A 17,130-nucleotide genomic window follows, 5' to 3' on the forward strand; every position below is an offset into this window, starting at 1 on the left:
CTAAAGCTAGGATCCCACCCATATGCCATGACAGAGACAACATAGAAGCAAAGAAGAACTTTACTGGGGAGAGGAGGGCATCCATGATGATGACAGTTGGGCTGATGTACCAGAATCCATCCTTAGCACACCCATGGTTTCTGCCCACCCATGTCTGTAGGCATGTGGAAAAAAAAAAAGTAAGTGGTTGTATTTATCTGAATCCACAGTATTTAGAAATAGAATGAATCTGTTATAATTTATGCCTCTCCCTTTTGGGATGACTCCTTGATGACAGAAAAGGAGGGTAGTGTCTGACTTGCATACTTCAGGCTTGGACCACAAGAAAGTGGTTGTAGTCACTGAGACAGGAAATCAGAACAGAGGACAGGTGTTGGTGGAAAGATGTAGTCAGCTTTGGACACACTTAATTTAAAATGGTCTATGGACATCTAGGTGGAAAAACCCAAAAAGCAGCTGGTAGAACATTCTAGAGTTCTGGTGTGGGCTTATTAATACATATTTTTAAAATCTATATTAAATCATACTTAAATTTTATTTTTTTAGATAAAAAGATGCAGTTCAATAAGCCAGTCAGAAAAAGATAAATACTATATGATTTAATTTATATGAGGTACCTAGAATAATAAAATCACAGAGACAGAAAGTAGACTGGTGGTTGCCAGAGGCTGGGGTGGGTAGGGAGTTGCTGTTTCATGAGTAGCTGTTTCATGGGTTCATTTTCAAGATTAAAAAAGTTCTGCAGGTGGACAGTAGAGCTGACTGCACAACAATATGAATGTACTTAAGACCACTGAACTCTGTACTTAAAAATGATTAAGATGGTAAAATTTTGTGCTATGTCAATTTTACCACAAAATTGAAAGGAAACAAAAAACCCACAGACTACAGTTCAAATGCAAGTGTGAGATATTTCTTTAAAAATGCATGTAGGATTTCCCTGGTAGTCCAGTGGTTAAGAATCCAGCTGCCAGTGCAGGGAACATGGGCTTGATCTCTGGTCGGGGAAATAAGATCCCACATGCCGAGGGGAACTAAACCCATGCCCGGAAACTACTGAAGCCCATGTGCCCTAAAGCCCCTGCTCCACAACAAGAGAAGCCACCGCAGTGAGGAGACTGCGCATCCCAGTGAAGAGTGGTCCCCACTCGCCACAACTAGAGAATGCCTGCGGGTAGCAATGAAGACCCAGTGCAGCAAAAAAAAAAATTGAAAAACAAAAACATCTACACTTTATTCAATCATCTGGGATTACTAGCTACTTCAGTGCAAGTGATTAAGAAGTTAAATCCCAAGTTAAACTTGAAATTCAAAGTAACTTGAGGAAAGTAATGATTCACATACAGAAATTAGAATTTTTTTTTGTAAACATAATGAGTGTCTACAAATGACCTTCAACAGATGGTGCTGCAAATTTAAAGGTATTCTATAAACATTTTTTACCTTTAAGTTCCCAGGTTCTAACTCCAAGACCTTTTCACAGTCCTGAAAAGCACTGTTCCAGTTCTGCAGCTTGAGTTCTGCTTGAGCGCGATTGTTGTAAGCTGCTACGGTGGGAAGCACAGATAAGCTCCTATAAAAGAGATACTTTTTAAAAAGTTTTTAACATTTTATTGTGGTAAAATGTATGAAAGAGACATTAATGTCAACAAGTGAATGACAGGAAAACATAAAATGCAGAAACTCAGCTAAAGTTAGAAGCTAAAACAATCACAGCTCATGTTGTGGGTAGAATTGCGTCCCCTCAGATTTGTATGTTGAAGTCCCACCCCCCAGCACTCAGGATATAACTATACTTGGAGATAGTCTTGAAAGAGATGATTAAGTTAAAGTGAGGTCATGAGGGTGTTTCCTAATCCAATATGACTAGTATCCTTATAAGAAGACACACCTAGAGGAAAGATCACTTGAGGACACAGAGGGAAGATGGTCACAGACAAGCCAAGGAGAGAGGCCTTAGAAGAAACCAACCCTTAGGACACCTTGCTGTCACACTTCTGGCCTCCAGAACTGTCAGACAATACATTTCTGTTGTTTTAAGTCGATCAGTTTGTGGCAGTTTGCAAGGCAGCCCCAGCAAATTAACACAGCATGTGCTGTCAAAAGTAATAACATAAAATTCTACAAACTACTAAATCAATGTTTAGACAGATGCTTAAGTATCTAGTGAAAAGGTTTAAAATTGATTCTGGCTTTAGAAGTGACATGATAATTTAAATACCCATACTGTTGGCTGCTAAGTTGCTTTAGTTGTATCCGACTCTTTGCAACCCCATGGACCGTAGCCCACCAGGCTCCTCTGTCCGTGGGATTTTCCAGGTCAGACACCCATACTGTTGGCTGCTAAGTTGCTTTAGTTGTATCCGACTCTGCAACCCCATGGACTGTAGCCCGCCAGGCTCCTCTGTCCATGGGATTCTCTAGGTAAGAATACTGGAGTGGGTAGCTGTTCCCTTCTCCAGGAGATCTTCCCAACCCAGGGATCAAACCCAGATCTTCACCATTGCAGGCGAATTCTTTACCATCTGAGCCACCAGGGAAGCCCTTAAATACCCACATAGATCTCAAAAAAAGCCAGTTTAGTTAACATCAAAAAATTTTTTTTTTTACTCTTTGGGGATAATTTCCTAGTAAAAAGAAACAAGCAAATAGTGATCAACCACAACTAATACCCTTTGTTAAATTATTATTGTGTTAACAGACACAAATTAGTCTGTTATCTAAAAGTAGATTTAACCCTTAGGAAATAGACATAATCTTACCAAAGGATTTTAACTGAAGGAAACAGGAGAGAGCAGTAGTAATTGAGGAATACAGACCTTAAGAGAGGAAGTTTTGCCACACTAAGGGTATGAATGCAATATAATTAATGAGAAGAAGAATTTTAAACCTACCTGGCTATTGCTTATAAAATTAATGTGAAATGCTGTAAAATAATGTACTTGCTAGGGACTCCCAGGTGGTCCAGTGATTAAAACTCCATGCTCCCAATGCAGTGGCCAGGGGGTTCAATCCCTGGTCAGGGAAATAGATCCCGCATGCTGCAACTAAGAGCTCACATACCACAACTAAAAGATTCCAGATGGCGCAATGGAGATCTAAGACCCTGCCTGCTGCAACTAAGACCTAGTACAGTCAAATAAATAAATACTCTCTATATAGTTTTAAAATAATGTATTCCAAAATATAGGAACGATAAGGGTATTGGTACACTGAATCTTCTAAATCCAGAATTACAATATAAGATAAAAATGGAAAACTCACAAAAAGTGTCCATTTATTAAGATCATTAGGGGAGATTTCCCAGGCGAGAATACTGGAGCGGGTTGTCATTTCCTTCTCCAAGGGATCTCCCCAACCCAGCAATTGAACCCACATCTCCTGCATTGGCAGGCAGATACTTTATTGCTGAGTCACCTGGGAAGCCCCACAAAATCATTAAAGATGAATATAAATAAATCACATGGTTGGGTAGCAATCAAACATAGAAAATACATGTAAGAATAAATAACACAAGAACCTGACACTGAGTACCTCCCACATGCCAGACACTAAACATTAAACCCACTTAATCCTCATTATAATGCACAGAGGAGGAATTACTGCTTTCCCAATCTTATAGAGGAGAAAGCAGATGGGGCACAAAGGTTATGTAACATGCCCAAGGCCACAAGCTTGAAAATGGCAGAGTCAAGATTCAGACCTCAGTGGTCTACTCTAGCACCTGTTCTCTTTACCATCATGTTACCCTGCCTTTCAGCAACTTGTTTTATTTAATCCTCACAGCTGCTCTGAGGTTGGCACTATTATAGCCTCATCACGTTGAGATGACTGAGACAAAAAAAGTGAAGAATCTACCCAAGGTCAGAAAAGTGGCAGTTTGAGTTCCCTTAACCATTGCAATATGCTGCTTTAGTTCTTCACCTCTATGATTTCTTCAAAGAGGAAGGCAAGAAAAAGTTTGTTCCTTGTAATAGACAAGAGATTCTCCACTGGCAGAAATCTATAAGAAGAGAGAAAACAATACCAGAGTTGACATCCACCTGCCTAAATGGGGAGGCTGAACTGAATGAATGGTACCTCCATATCCTCTTAACTTTGTATGTTCACTTCAACAGCTGAGCAAACTTCTTTAGAGACACAAACAACATTAAAAAATAAAACAAACACTTCTTTCCAAAGGCAGAAGCACGATTTTATAGCATTTAGTTCTATTAACAGGATAGCATTAGTGGTTCTATAAGCACAGTTTGTCTATAACAGTATTTTAAGAAATTAGTTTACCTTTCACAGACTATAAGAGCTTCATACATTCATACAAGCATACAATGAACATGTACTATGAACCAAGTATTGGCTGGGCATTAGGGGTCCAATGGTATTTTTTAAAATGACAAGTGGGCTCAATCTTACAGAGTTTATAGTCCAGTTAGTGCCAAATCACACAAACTTGAATCATACCTCCAACAGATATTACAAAGAGGTAAAATTATTATATGAGCTTGCAAATTTGACAGTGGGTGCGGGGGGTTGTTGGTGCGGTAATTGAGTCAGGTAGAGGTTTAACCTGGTCTGAGAAGTAAAGGAAAACTTCACAAAAGAAGTAAGGCATGGGCTGAGATCTGGATTATAAGTTAGAATTAACTAAATAACAAGTAGAGGAAAGAGTAGTCTAGACAGAGGCTCAGTATATGCAAAGGCCCTGTGGTGGGAGGTAGCACCATAAGTACTAGATCCGGGCAGTCTACTATAGAACCTGAGATTTTAACTTCTGTCCTGAATGAACTTTCTGTTGAGTTCCATCCAGACAGCTTCTATTTCCTCTGTAAAATAGTAAAGTTAGAACCTCTGTCAAACTTGGGAGTGGAGTGGGGGCTTGGAGTTTTAAGAAAAGTATTGAAAAAACAAGGCAAACACAAGTGAATTTATGATAAATTGCAACTACAATATACTGAGTGTTTATGACACATTATTTAGCTTATTTATATCATTTCAACAATTAAACACTATCATTTTTTAAATGACAAGATTAAACCACATCAAAAATGTGCTTACCGAGTATAGTACTTTACAGCTTCTTCATAATCTCCTGACTTAAAAGCTTCATTTCCTTTTTCCTTTTCACGAGTAGCCAGAAGATCCTTTTCCTTTTCAGTCAGACCTAGAAATAAATGTTATCTGCTGTAAGTATATATATAAAATAGAATTTTCCAAATTTAAATCCAAAAATGCTTATTTTAACAGAAGCAGAAAACTATAAAAACAAATAAAAGGTTCCAAAGTTTATGATATTTCTATTCTTTTAATCATTCAGAATTTTTGAAGGTTTAGATTTCTCAATAATTGTTTTGCTTTACTTTAAAGGTACTATGTACCTGTGGACTTCAAGTGAACAGAAGGTGCTCCATCTTTTTGTTTTGAGGAAAAGAAATTTGAAGGATTTGGACAAAAAAGATTTGAAAAAGGGAATGAAAACTGAATCATGGTTTAAAAAAAATAGGTTTACATATTTATATATTTTTAAGTCTTACTACATTTAAATATCATAACTATTATTATTCATAACATTAAGAAGTTTAAGGATAAACTGGAATTTGTTAGACGTGGTCAGCCCTAGGAGAAAATTCATAAACTTTTCATGGAAATATGCAGCACTTAAAGAGAATGTCTTCAGATCAACAGCTTTTACTATCATTCAAAAAAGTTAAAGACTATTAAATCATTCCTATTCCCCCTCCATTACCTGCTGTATCTAGTCTTGTCTCAATTTTAGGCAAATGTGATTTGTTGTTTATTACAGTTCTTTCTTTATCTTCATCAAGTTTTGCACATTCTTTTTCCACGTCAAATCTTAAATGAAAGAATAATAAAAAACTATTATAGTTTTTTAAAAGTATAGCATTAAAAACTCAATACAAACAAGAGAATAAAGCTTATTATTGATACTCTTGTATCCGTATCACTGTACCTTTAGAAATAATATTCTAAAAATATATGATAGGTTTATATTAGAAGTCACCTGTATTTTTTCCTAAAAAACACAGAATTTAGCGAGGACTTAAATATTAATCAGACCTAAATTGTGCAGAACTTTGCTATTACAATAACAAACGGATTTTCCAGGCAAGAATATTGGAGTGGGTTGTCATTTCCTTCAACAGGGGATCTTTCTGATCAGGGATTGAACCCAGGTCTTCTGCATTGCAGGCAGATTCTTTACCATCTGAGCCACCAGGGAAGCCCTTAAATATTAATCAGACCTAAATTATGCAGAACTTTGTTATTATAGTAGTTACTAATTTCTCTTAATTTAAAAATTTGTTATTTTGGATAGGTAAATATTACATTAGTTATTTTTGGTTACTATTATAAATAAAAGGATGCCATAGTTTTTTATTTAATGAAAAAACAAAATCAAGAGTGCTTAATCCAAATAGTCTTAGTACTCTACTGACATAACTTACATTTATATGTTCAGGTTTGAAATAATTAAGGAGTTATTACAGTATTTTATGACAGTGAATTTTTAGTGTCAATTTTATATAAAGAAATGTAAAACATACTTATCCCACTCTGCATAATCTCTTGGAATTTTCTTTTTAGCTGGTCTACTTTTAGAATTCTTTTCCTAAAAGAATAAAATTATATTTTATGAGATATTTAATATAATGTTAGCAGATTTTCCTATAAAGGTGAAGTATTGGCTTAAGATACATGAATTGAATGGTTAAGAATAAGTTACCCTTGAAGTTAGGACAGCTTCAGTATTATAATTGTTAACATAATAATACACAGCAGGTTAATTATGAGAGTGATGAATAGGACTTTAGGTACATATGTAAAACTTTAAAACTTACATGTGTGAAATGTGATTATTATTGACTTTCTTATAATGAAAAAATATTAAACTATCATTCATTCTTTTAAAACCTAGGCATTGAAGAAATAGCTACTTTGCTGTATTAGAGCTGTTTTGCTTGCAATGACAGACACCCAAGTTGGACTAATTTTGTTTAAAAAGAATAAATTACTGGTTTATGTAACCAAATGGATGAAAGGGCTGGGATATTGCTGGATAAAGGATTCATATGCCCTCTCTCTATAGCTCTTCCTCTCTCCACCTGTCTCCTCTTCCCTAGAAGTCTCTGCTTCTCTCTGCCTGATTGCTTGCTTTTTCTATGCAGTAGGAAATGTGGCTACACCCAGTCTGGGATTATAACCTCACTGGCTTCCCAATCAGAAGGGAAAAGAAGACCGACTCTTCTCCCCATCTTTAGCTAGAGAAATCCCAGGGAAGGACTCTGATTAGCTAGTTCGCATTATGGGCCCATCACTGACCAATCACTAGCTTAGTGTTATTAAGTGGCTCAACCCAGGTCACATGCCCACTGCAAGCACCAGAAGGGAATGGGAGGAAAGCAAACAACAGCTTAAAATCGTTTCTTAAAAATCAACATTTGAAACCATCTGAATGGATACACAGCACAATTTTGAATATTATACACTGGTCATTAGGAGTTAACACAGGTCTTCCAAATATTCCTATGTTTCATTATACAATTAAAAATCATATCTGTTAAAATTTTCATGGCGATCACCAACAGGCACATGAAAAGATGTTCAACATCACTAATCATCAGGGAAATGCAAATTAAAACCATGAGATATAACCTCACACCTGTCAGAATGGCTATCATCAAAAAGACCAGAAACAACAAATGTTGGAAAGGATGTGGAGAGAAGACAGCTCTTGATCACTGTTGATAAGAACATAAATTGGTGCATCCACTCTGGGAAACAGTATGGCAGTTTCTCAAAAAACTGAAAACAGAACTACCATATGATCTAGCAATTCCACTCCAGGGTATATACCAAATATTAGGTTGGTACAAAAGTAACTGTGGTTTTGAAATTGTGAATTTTAAATCATTACAACTAGGTTCAAACACATCTTTATTAATCAAAATAGGAACTGTTACAATCAACACATTTTTGCCAAGGAGAAGTAAGTTTGTTTATTCTTGTAGCATAAAAATCTGTGCTTCAGGATTTGATAAATTCTTGGAAAGTATTTTCTGCACCCTGCTGGTAGTAGAAGTGTTTTCCCTACAAAAAGTTGTCAAGATGCTTGAAGGAGTAGTAGTCAGTTGGTGAGAGGTCAGGTGAATATGGCGGATGCTTCATTCAACTTCTGAAGCATCGGTTGTCATGGAGAAGAATTGGGCTGTTGCTGTTAACCATTGCCAGCTGCAGGTGTTGTAGTTTTTGGTGCATCTCATAGATAGGCTGAGCATATACTTCTCACATGTAATGATTTTACTGGGATTCAGAACACTGTAGTGGATCAGATGGGCAGCAGATCACCAGTGACCATGACCTATTTTTGGTGGAAGTTTGACTTTGGGTAGTGCTTTGGAGCTTGTTCTCAGTCCAACCATTGAGCTGGTCATCTCCAGTTGTCATATGAAATCCAATTTTCATTGCACACCTCAATTCGATCAAGAAATGGCTCGTTGTGGTTGTTTGTGTAGGATAAGCGAAGACAACACTTCAAAATTACAGTTTTTTTGATTTGTGATCAGCTCATGAGGCACCTACTTATCAAGCTTTTTCACCTTTCCAAGTTGCTTCAAATGCCAAATGACAGTAGAATGGTCAATGTTGAGTTCTTCAGTAACTCTTTGGATCATTTTAAGAGGATCCGTTTCAAAGATTTCTCTCAATTGGTCGTCATCAACTGCCAATGACTGGCCACTATGCTCCTCATCTTTAAGGCTCTCCTCTCCTTTGCAAAAATTCTTGAACCTCCATTGCACTGTACATTCATTAGCAGTTCTTGGGTCAAGTGTGTTGCTGATTTTGCCAGATGTCTCCGCTGCTTAACAACCCATTTTGAACTTGAATGAAAAAGTCACTTGAATTTGCTTTTCGTCTAACATCATTTCTATGAAAAAGTGAAAGTCGCTCAGTTGTGTCTGACTCTGCAACCCCACAGACTACACAGTCCATGGAATTCTCTAGGCCAGAATACTGGAGTGGGTAGCCGTTCCTTCCTCCAGAGGATCTTCCCAACAAAGGGGTCCAACCCAGGGTTCCCGCATTGCAGGCTTATTCTTTACCAGTTGAGCCATGAGGGAAGCCCAAGAATATTGGAGTGGATGGCCTATCCCTTCTCCAGCAGATCTTCCAGACCCAGGAATCAAACTGGGGTCTCCTGCATTGCAGGTGGATTCTTTACCAACTGAGTAATATAAACAGCAAATAATTGCAGCTGTGAAATTAGAAAATGATTACTTCTTGGCAAGAAAGCTATGGCAAACCTAGATATTGTATTAAAAAGCAGAGACATCACTTTGCCAACAAAGGTCCATATAGTCAAGGCTATGGTCTTTCCATTAGTCATGTATGGATATGAGAACTGGATCATGAAGAAGGCAGAGCACTGAAGAATTGATGCTTTTGAACTGTAGTGCTGGAGAAGACTCTTCAGAGTCTCTTGGACAGCAAGGAGATCAAACCAGTCAATGTTAAAGGACATCAACCCTGAATACTCATTGGAAGGACTGATGCTGAAGCTGAAGCTCTAATACGTTGGCCACCTGATGCAAAGAGCAGACTCACGGGAAAAGACTCTGATGCTGGGAAAGACTGAAGGCAGAAGGAGAAGAGGGTAAGAGAGGATGAGATGGTTGGATGGCATCACTGATTCAATAGACATGAACTTGGGCAAATTCTGGGAGATGGTGAGGGACAAGGAGCCTGGCATGTTGCAATCCATGGGGTCTCAAACAACAAAAATAAGTCATTAGCAAAAAAACATAAAGCAAGAAATTCAAGTTAAAATAATGTATAATATAACCACATTTAAGAATGTATTCAACAATGCAAATATCAACAATGTAAAACTGCAATTACCTTTGCACCAACCTAATAAAATGAAAACACTAATTTGAAAAGATAAATGCACCCAATGTTCACAGCAGCATTATTTACAGTTACCAAGATCTGAAGCAACCTAAGTGTCCATCAACAGATGAATGAATCTGTTACATACAGATTCATATACAAATGAATCTATATACATATAATGGAATACTACTAAGCCATAAAAAAGAATGAAATTTTGCCATGTGCAACAACATGGATGAACTTGAAGGCTATTATGCTAAGTGAAATAAGTCAGACAGAGAAAGGCAAATATTATATGATACCAGTTGTATGTGGAATCCAAAAAATAAAACAAATGAATAAATACAACAAACAGGGAACAGACTCACAGACATAGAGAACTGGTGGTTACCAGTAGGGACACAGAAGGAGAGTGGGGATTAGGAGGCACAAACTATTATGTAAAAAATAAATAAGGTACAAGGATATACTGTAAAATACAGGGAATACAGCCAATATATTAACTATAAATGGAGTAAACCTTTAAAAATTGTGAATTACTATAAGACCTATAACTTGTATAATACCATACATCAACTATATCTCAATTTTTTAAAAAAAAATTAAAACTACTCACAGCTCATCATAAAAGTCATTAAGTGTCTCCCCTAAGGGGAAATTCTTTTTTTTTATCATAAGCACCTATCTGAGAGCCCCCTAAGAATATGAAGTACTGTGAATTCCACCTGAAAGCTCAGATTTTATCACTGGCAACGAACACCATTCATTGTTTTCCTTGAAGTGACAGACCATTTCATTCATTTCCAAGAAAACGTCTGCCCAAAACTGAACTCTGAATAGCTATAGCTGGTCTGTCAGTCATCTCTTCAAGTAAAAGTTGTTCCAGGAAAAAGCTGCTAATTCAGCTGACAGTCAGTCACACAAGTGGGTTTTCTTATGACGATGATCACATTTCACTTCACAGTGAAGCGCCTTCCGTGAAGTCTGCCTTTTGTCACACAGAATAGTAAAAAGACATGTCTTCAAGGTATCATATTTAACAAAAAGAGTACATTCTTGTTGTTTTATCAAAGACGTATTTAAGCTAAACAGGAATTTCTTACTGTGAGTGCAGAGCAGTGACCACTAGCTCAGTGAGTGGCAGTTTTGGGCATCCCTGGCGGTTCAGGGGTAAAGAAACTGCCTGCCAATGCAGGAGAAGTGCGTTTGATCCCTGGGTCAGGAAGATCCCCTGGAGAAGGAAATGGAAACCCACTCCAGTAATTTTGTCTGGGAAATCCCATGGACAAGGGGAGACTGGTGGCTACAGTCCATGAAGTTGCAAAGAGCCAGACGTGACTTAATTGACTAAACAGCAACCAGCAGTTTTACCCTTAGTGCAAATGTCAACAAAGTGAAAGAGACAAAGCATTATTTTATAACATAGTTTTAAAAATAACATTGACTTTATGGATCCCCTAGAAGGATCTCAGGGATAACCAGCATCCATGGACCATACTTTTGAGAACCACATTAGTCTGTCTACTCCTACTGGACTACAGTAAGGACACAGAGGAAATATTATTCATTGTTATAGTTTCAGGATACAGACTTAGCACATAATGAGGGTTCAATAAATACAAATTCATTGATTACAGATAGTGTTATCCTTACTATACTTATTTACTGTGTACCTTAGTTACCTGAGTAATTCCTAATGAGGAGTAAAAAGATCCAGGAAGGTAAATTACCAAGAAGCAGAGTAATGAAGGGCTATGGATGTTTTTCAAATAAAACTGAGGGTTCAAAGAAGAAACGAGAAAAACAAAAATGACTCAACCGAAAATGAAGACAATTAGGTAACCATTCTCTTAGAGATGATAAGAATAAAAGGAAAAAAAAAAAAAAAAGCAGGGAAAAAAGGAGGGCAGAGGCAATGGAATGTATGATTGAAGTCAAAATCCCCTGGAGGTAAGGGCTGGGATCTGTAATATCAGGGTCAGGTAGACACCAAGAAGCTCAGTTTTAACTGGAAGTTAAGGAAACCTGGAACTCCAACAGGCCCCTTCTCTATGGAAACCATGCATTAGAAAGGAGAGACCTGCATGGCAAAATAGAGACCAGTCTCAGCGAAATAACCATGAGGGGCTGGGGACGGGGGAGGGGGATGCGCTAAACAGAGAAATGCCATCTATAACTGCTTGAAATCCAGGGATTTAATGGATTAATTAAACAGATTAATCCATCTGCTTAATGCTTTAAATCCATATTTAATTATGCAAACTATTCCCACTGTACCTCTACTGGATACATAAAATTATTTCCTGAAACATTTGCATACTCAATTGGATCTTAAGTACTCATCAAAACTTGTCAGAGTAGAAGAGACAGAACAGTCAAAAAATAAAAATAAGGGAAGCAGTAAACCCAAGATGCAAGTTCTTCAAAGGAAAACACTGTTTCATTTTGATCTCCAGGGGAGGCTTACTCAACAAGGTGAAAACACAGGATCACCATGAAAAAAATCTCCAGCTGCCCAGAGGACACCACACTTTGGCTACAATGATTAAACCAAGCTAATGTTCTTAATAAATAACAACTTTCTCCCCTACCACCTACCCCCCCACATTAAAAAGGTACCTTGGCAACATGAAGATGGCTGTTTGAACCACGGACTGGAGGCAAATTATCTTCCACTGCTGGAAATGTTTCAGTTTCATGAAAGTGTATTTTATCATCTTCTTTTTTAATTTCTGATACCCAACTCTGAGAAGAGAGAAAAAAAGAAGGTAAATATACCATTTTAAATAATTAACCAGACATTAGAAAAGACTATATATCATCATGCTATGGGTCAATTTTTAGGTGACAATTTGATCATGACATTCTCTCTACTTGAACTGTCCTTCCTACTCTATGTTTTGCAATTGTAGGGAAATATACAATAACATAAAATGTATCATCTTAACTATTCTTAAGTGTACAGTTCAGTATTGTCAGTATATTCATTTCTGCCCTTTCTACTTCATTTATCTTGTAAGATTATATTCATCACCCTTCCAGTGAACCTTCTCTGAATTTCCTGGTTGGGACAAAAGTGTTTAGCATGAAGATTTAAAATCCTCTATTTATTGTTTGTCTCTCTTACCACACTGTAAGTTCCTTGACAGTAGAACCTATGTCTTTTACTCAAACACCCAAGCAAATCAGATTGGACTGACCACATTTTCCAACTTTAGCAGTTTGACAGAAAGGACATGCTCCTTTCTACTGGTAAATATTAATTACTTCTGATTTTTTTATACACACTGTGTTGTACTGTGCTTAGTCACTCAGTTGTGTCTGACTCTTTGTGACCCCGCGGATTGTAACTGTAGCCCGCCAGGCTCCTCTGTGCATGGGATTCTCTAGGTAAGAACACTGGAGAGGGTAGTCATTCTCTTCTCCAGGGGATCTTTGTGACCTAGGGATCAAACCCGGGTCTCCTGCATTGCAGGCAGATTCTTTACCATCTGAGCCACCAAGAAAGTCCTTTATATACAATGGACAGCATAAAATATAAAAAATAACAATAAAGACAAAGAATCAGCAAAATGCTACCCATAGCCAACAGAAGCAGACACGGAGAGTGAATGGATGTTGGAAATAACAAACAGAGACTTAAAACAGCTGCAATAAATATATGAGAAGAGTGAACAACATGCAGGAACAATTGAGAAATTCAGGAGAAGAGTGAAAACTTTAAAAAAGAATTAACGGAAATCCCAAAAATAAAAAACTCAGTACCCAAAATGAATCTATTATTAAGAGTAGAATGGACACAGGAAAATAGTGGACAAAAATCAGTAACATTATAGTAGATTTGAGCAACATTAACCAATTTGGCCTAATCAATATAGACTTCTATGTTATTTTCAAGAGCACATGGAGCATAGGCCCAAAAAAGTCTCAGTAAATCTCATAGGGTTGAAATTATACAAAGTATGGAATCTAACCACAACAGACCTAAACTAGAATTCAGTAATAATAAGCATTTAGACCATCCCCAAGAAATTGGAATTTGAATACACTTATAAAGAGTTCATGAGTTAAAAAGGAAATCAGATGGAAAATAATTTGAACTAAGGGATAATGAAAACATGACATATAATAATTTATACCGTGCAGATAAAGTATTAGCGGAAATTTGACAACTTTAAACAAGAAGAAAGGTTCAAGATCAATTATTAATAGTGAAGTTTCTACCTTAAAAACTAAAAGAAAACACATTAAAACCAAAGTGAGTAGGAGGAAATAAAAATAATAAAAAAAAAAAGAGTGGAAATCCATAAAACATAAAATAGAAAAATAAAATCAACATCTAAATCCTGTTTTTTTTGAAATAAATTAAACGACAAACATAACAAGACTAATCAAAAGAAACTGAAAGGAAAAAATACAAATTAGCAGTATCAGGCATAAAAGAGGCACATCTCTAACAATCTTACAGATATTTTAAAAAAAGATATTTTAGACAAATTTATACCAATAACTTTGCAATTTAGGCAAAATAAACAAATTCCCTGTCTAAGGCAATTACAGATCCAATGCAATCTTTATCAAATTACCAATAGCATTTTTCATATAACTAGAATAAAATTTTTTTGAATTTTTGGAAACACAAAAGATCCTGAAGTGCCAAAGCAAGCTTGAGAAAGAAAAATAAAGCTGAAGGATTCAGGCTTCCTGACTTCAGACTATACTACAAAGCTATAATAATCAAAATAGTATGGTACTGGCACAAAAACCATAAATACAGATCAATGGAACCGGATAAAGAGCCTCAAAATTATCCACAAGCCTGTGGTCAATTAATCTACAACAAAGAAGGCAAGAACATACAAGAGCAAAAAGTTTCTCCGATAAATAGTGCTGGAAAACTGGATAGCTACATGTGAAAAAGGAAATTAGAATATTCTCTAGCACCATGCACAAAAATAAACTCAAGATGGATTAAAGACCTGCATGTAAGACTGGATACCATAACACCACTAGAGGAAAACACCGGCAGAACACTCTTTGACATAAATTGCAGCAATACCTTTTCCGATCCATCTCTTAGAGTCATGGAAATAAAAGCAAAAATAAACAAATGGGACCTAATTAAACATAAAAGCTTTTGTATAGCAAAGGAAACCATAAAGAAAATGAAAAAACAGTCTACAGAATGGGATAAAGTATTTGCAAATGATGCAGCTGACAAGGGATTAAACTCCAAAATATACAAACAGTTCACATAACTCAACATAAAAAAACTGCAAAGAACTCAATCCAAAAAAAGGCAGAAGATCTAAATAGACATTTCTCCAAAGAAGATACACAGATGGCCAAAAGGCACATGAAAAGATGCTCAACATCACTCATCATTAGAGAAATACAAATCAAGACCCCAATGAGGTATCACCTCATACTGTCAGAATGGCCATCAACAAAAAGTCTACAAACCATAAATGCTGGAGAGTGTGTGTAGAAAAAGGAACTCTCCTATACTACTAGTGGAAATGCAAACTGGTGCAGCCACTATGGAGAATGGTATGGAGGTTCCTTAATAAACTAAAACAGAGTTCACATATGATCCTGCAAGCCCACTGCTGGGCATATATTCAGAGAAAAGAAAATATACATGTACCTCAATATTCATTGCAACATTACTTACAATAGGCAAGACATGGAAGAAACCTAAATGTTTATCAACAGATGAATGGATAAAGAGGACGTGGTATATTTATTCAATGAAATGTTACTCAGTCATAAAAAAAAATGGGATAATGCCATTTGTAGTAACATGGATGGACCCAGAGATAAATCAAAGTGAAGAAACTATACTCAATACTTTAAAATAACCTATATGGGAAAAGAATCTGAGAAAAATAAGATATTAGCATATATGTGTGTATAACTGAATCACTATGCTGTACATCTGAGAGTAACACAACACTGTAAATCACCTTCAATTAACAAAAAATAAATAAAAAATAAAAAGAATGTAAACAGATCAGGGAAAAACAAAAAGGTAGAATGGTGGTTGCCAGGGGCTGGTGGTGGGGGTAGGATTGGAGAGTTATTGTTAAACGGTATGGAGTTTCAGTTTTGGAAGATGAAAAAGTTCTTGAGGTTGGTTGCATAATACTATGAATATACTTAACACTAATGAACTATATACTTGAAAATGATACAGATGATAAATTCTATATGATGTATATTTTATCACAATAAAAATAAAGAAATAAAATTTCATAATTGAAGTGACTTGGAGTGAGCAAAATGTTAAAGATATCAACTTTTATAATAGTATAAAATAGATACTTAGGAATAAATTTCATTTAAAAATGTATAAGAAATATACACTGAAAACTACAAACACTGCTTCAAAAAATTAAATAAAACTTAAATGAACAGAAAAATACATGTTCATCGATGAGAAATCTCAATATTATCAAGATATCAATTCTTCCAAAACTGAACAACAAATTCAAAACAATCCCAAACACAAATACAATTTCTATTTTATAGAAACTGGCAGGCAAAGGACCTGGAACAGCCAAAACAACTTTGAAAACAAAGAACAAAGTTGGAGGACTTGCACTGCCTGATATGAGAAAGGAATCTGAAAAAGAACTGATATGTGTAAATGCATAACTGAATCACCTTGCTGTACATGTGAAACTAACACAACACAGCACTACTGTAAATCAACTGTTTTGTTGCTCTTCAGTCACTAAGTCATATCTGACTGTTTGTGACCCCATGGACTGTAGCACGTCAGGATCCTCTTCCTCTGCTGTCTCCCAGAGTTTGCTCAAATTCATGTCCAGTGAGTTCGTGATGCTATCTAACCATCTTATCCTCTGCCTCTCCCTTCTCCTTTTGCCTTCAATCTTTCCCAGCATCAGAGTCTTTTCCTCTGAGTTGGTTCTTTGCATCAGGTGACCAAGTTATTGGAGCTTCAGCATCAGTCCTTCCAATGAATATTCAGGGTTAATTTCCTTTAGGATTGACTAGTTTGATCTCCTTGCACTCCAAGGGACTCTCAAGAGTTTTCTCTAGCACAACAATTCAAAAGCATTAATTGTTTGGCACTCAACCTTCTTTATGGTCTGACTCATATCCCTACATGACTACTGGAAAAAACATAGCTTTGCCTTTACGGACCTTTGTCAGCAACACGATGTCTCTGCTTTTTAATATGTGTCTAGGTTTGTC

At 36.4% G+C, this 17,130-nt stretch overlaps 1 protein-coding gene across 1 annotated transcript in view; it reads right to left on the bottom strand.

Moving 5' to 3' along the window:
• SPAG1 (sperm associated antigen 1) overlaps positions 1 to 17,130 on the bottom strand; it is a 79,997-nt gene that overhangs the window by 52,411 nt on the left and 10,456 nt on the right. Inside the window, exons 4-8 of the mRNA XM_043483900.1 lie at positions 12,529 to 12,654; positions 6,564 to 6,628; positions 5,744 to 5,850; positions 5,056 to 5,161; positions 1,444 to 1,573 (exon numbers count right to left, since the gene is read on the bottom strand). Coding sequence (XP_043339835.1) covers positions 1,444 to 1,573; positions 5,056 to 5,161; positions 5,744 to 5,850; positions 6,564 to 6,628; positions 12,529 to 12,654 — 534 coding nt within the window. The remainder of the gene's footprint in view (positions 1 to 1,443; positions 1,574 to 5,055; positions 5,162 to 5,743; positions 5,851 to 6,563; positions 6,629 to 12,528; positions 12,655 to 17,130) is intronic.

This window comes from Cervus canadensis, chromosome 12 (genome assembly GCF_019320065.1).
Source record: "Cervus canadensis isolate Bull #8, Minnesota chromosome 12, ASM1932006v1, whole genome shotgun sequence".
In the NCBI taxonomy this organism is placed as follows: Eukaryota; Metazoa; Chordata; class Mammalia; order Artiodactyla; family Cervidae; genus Cervus; species Cervus canadensis.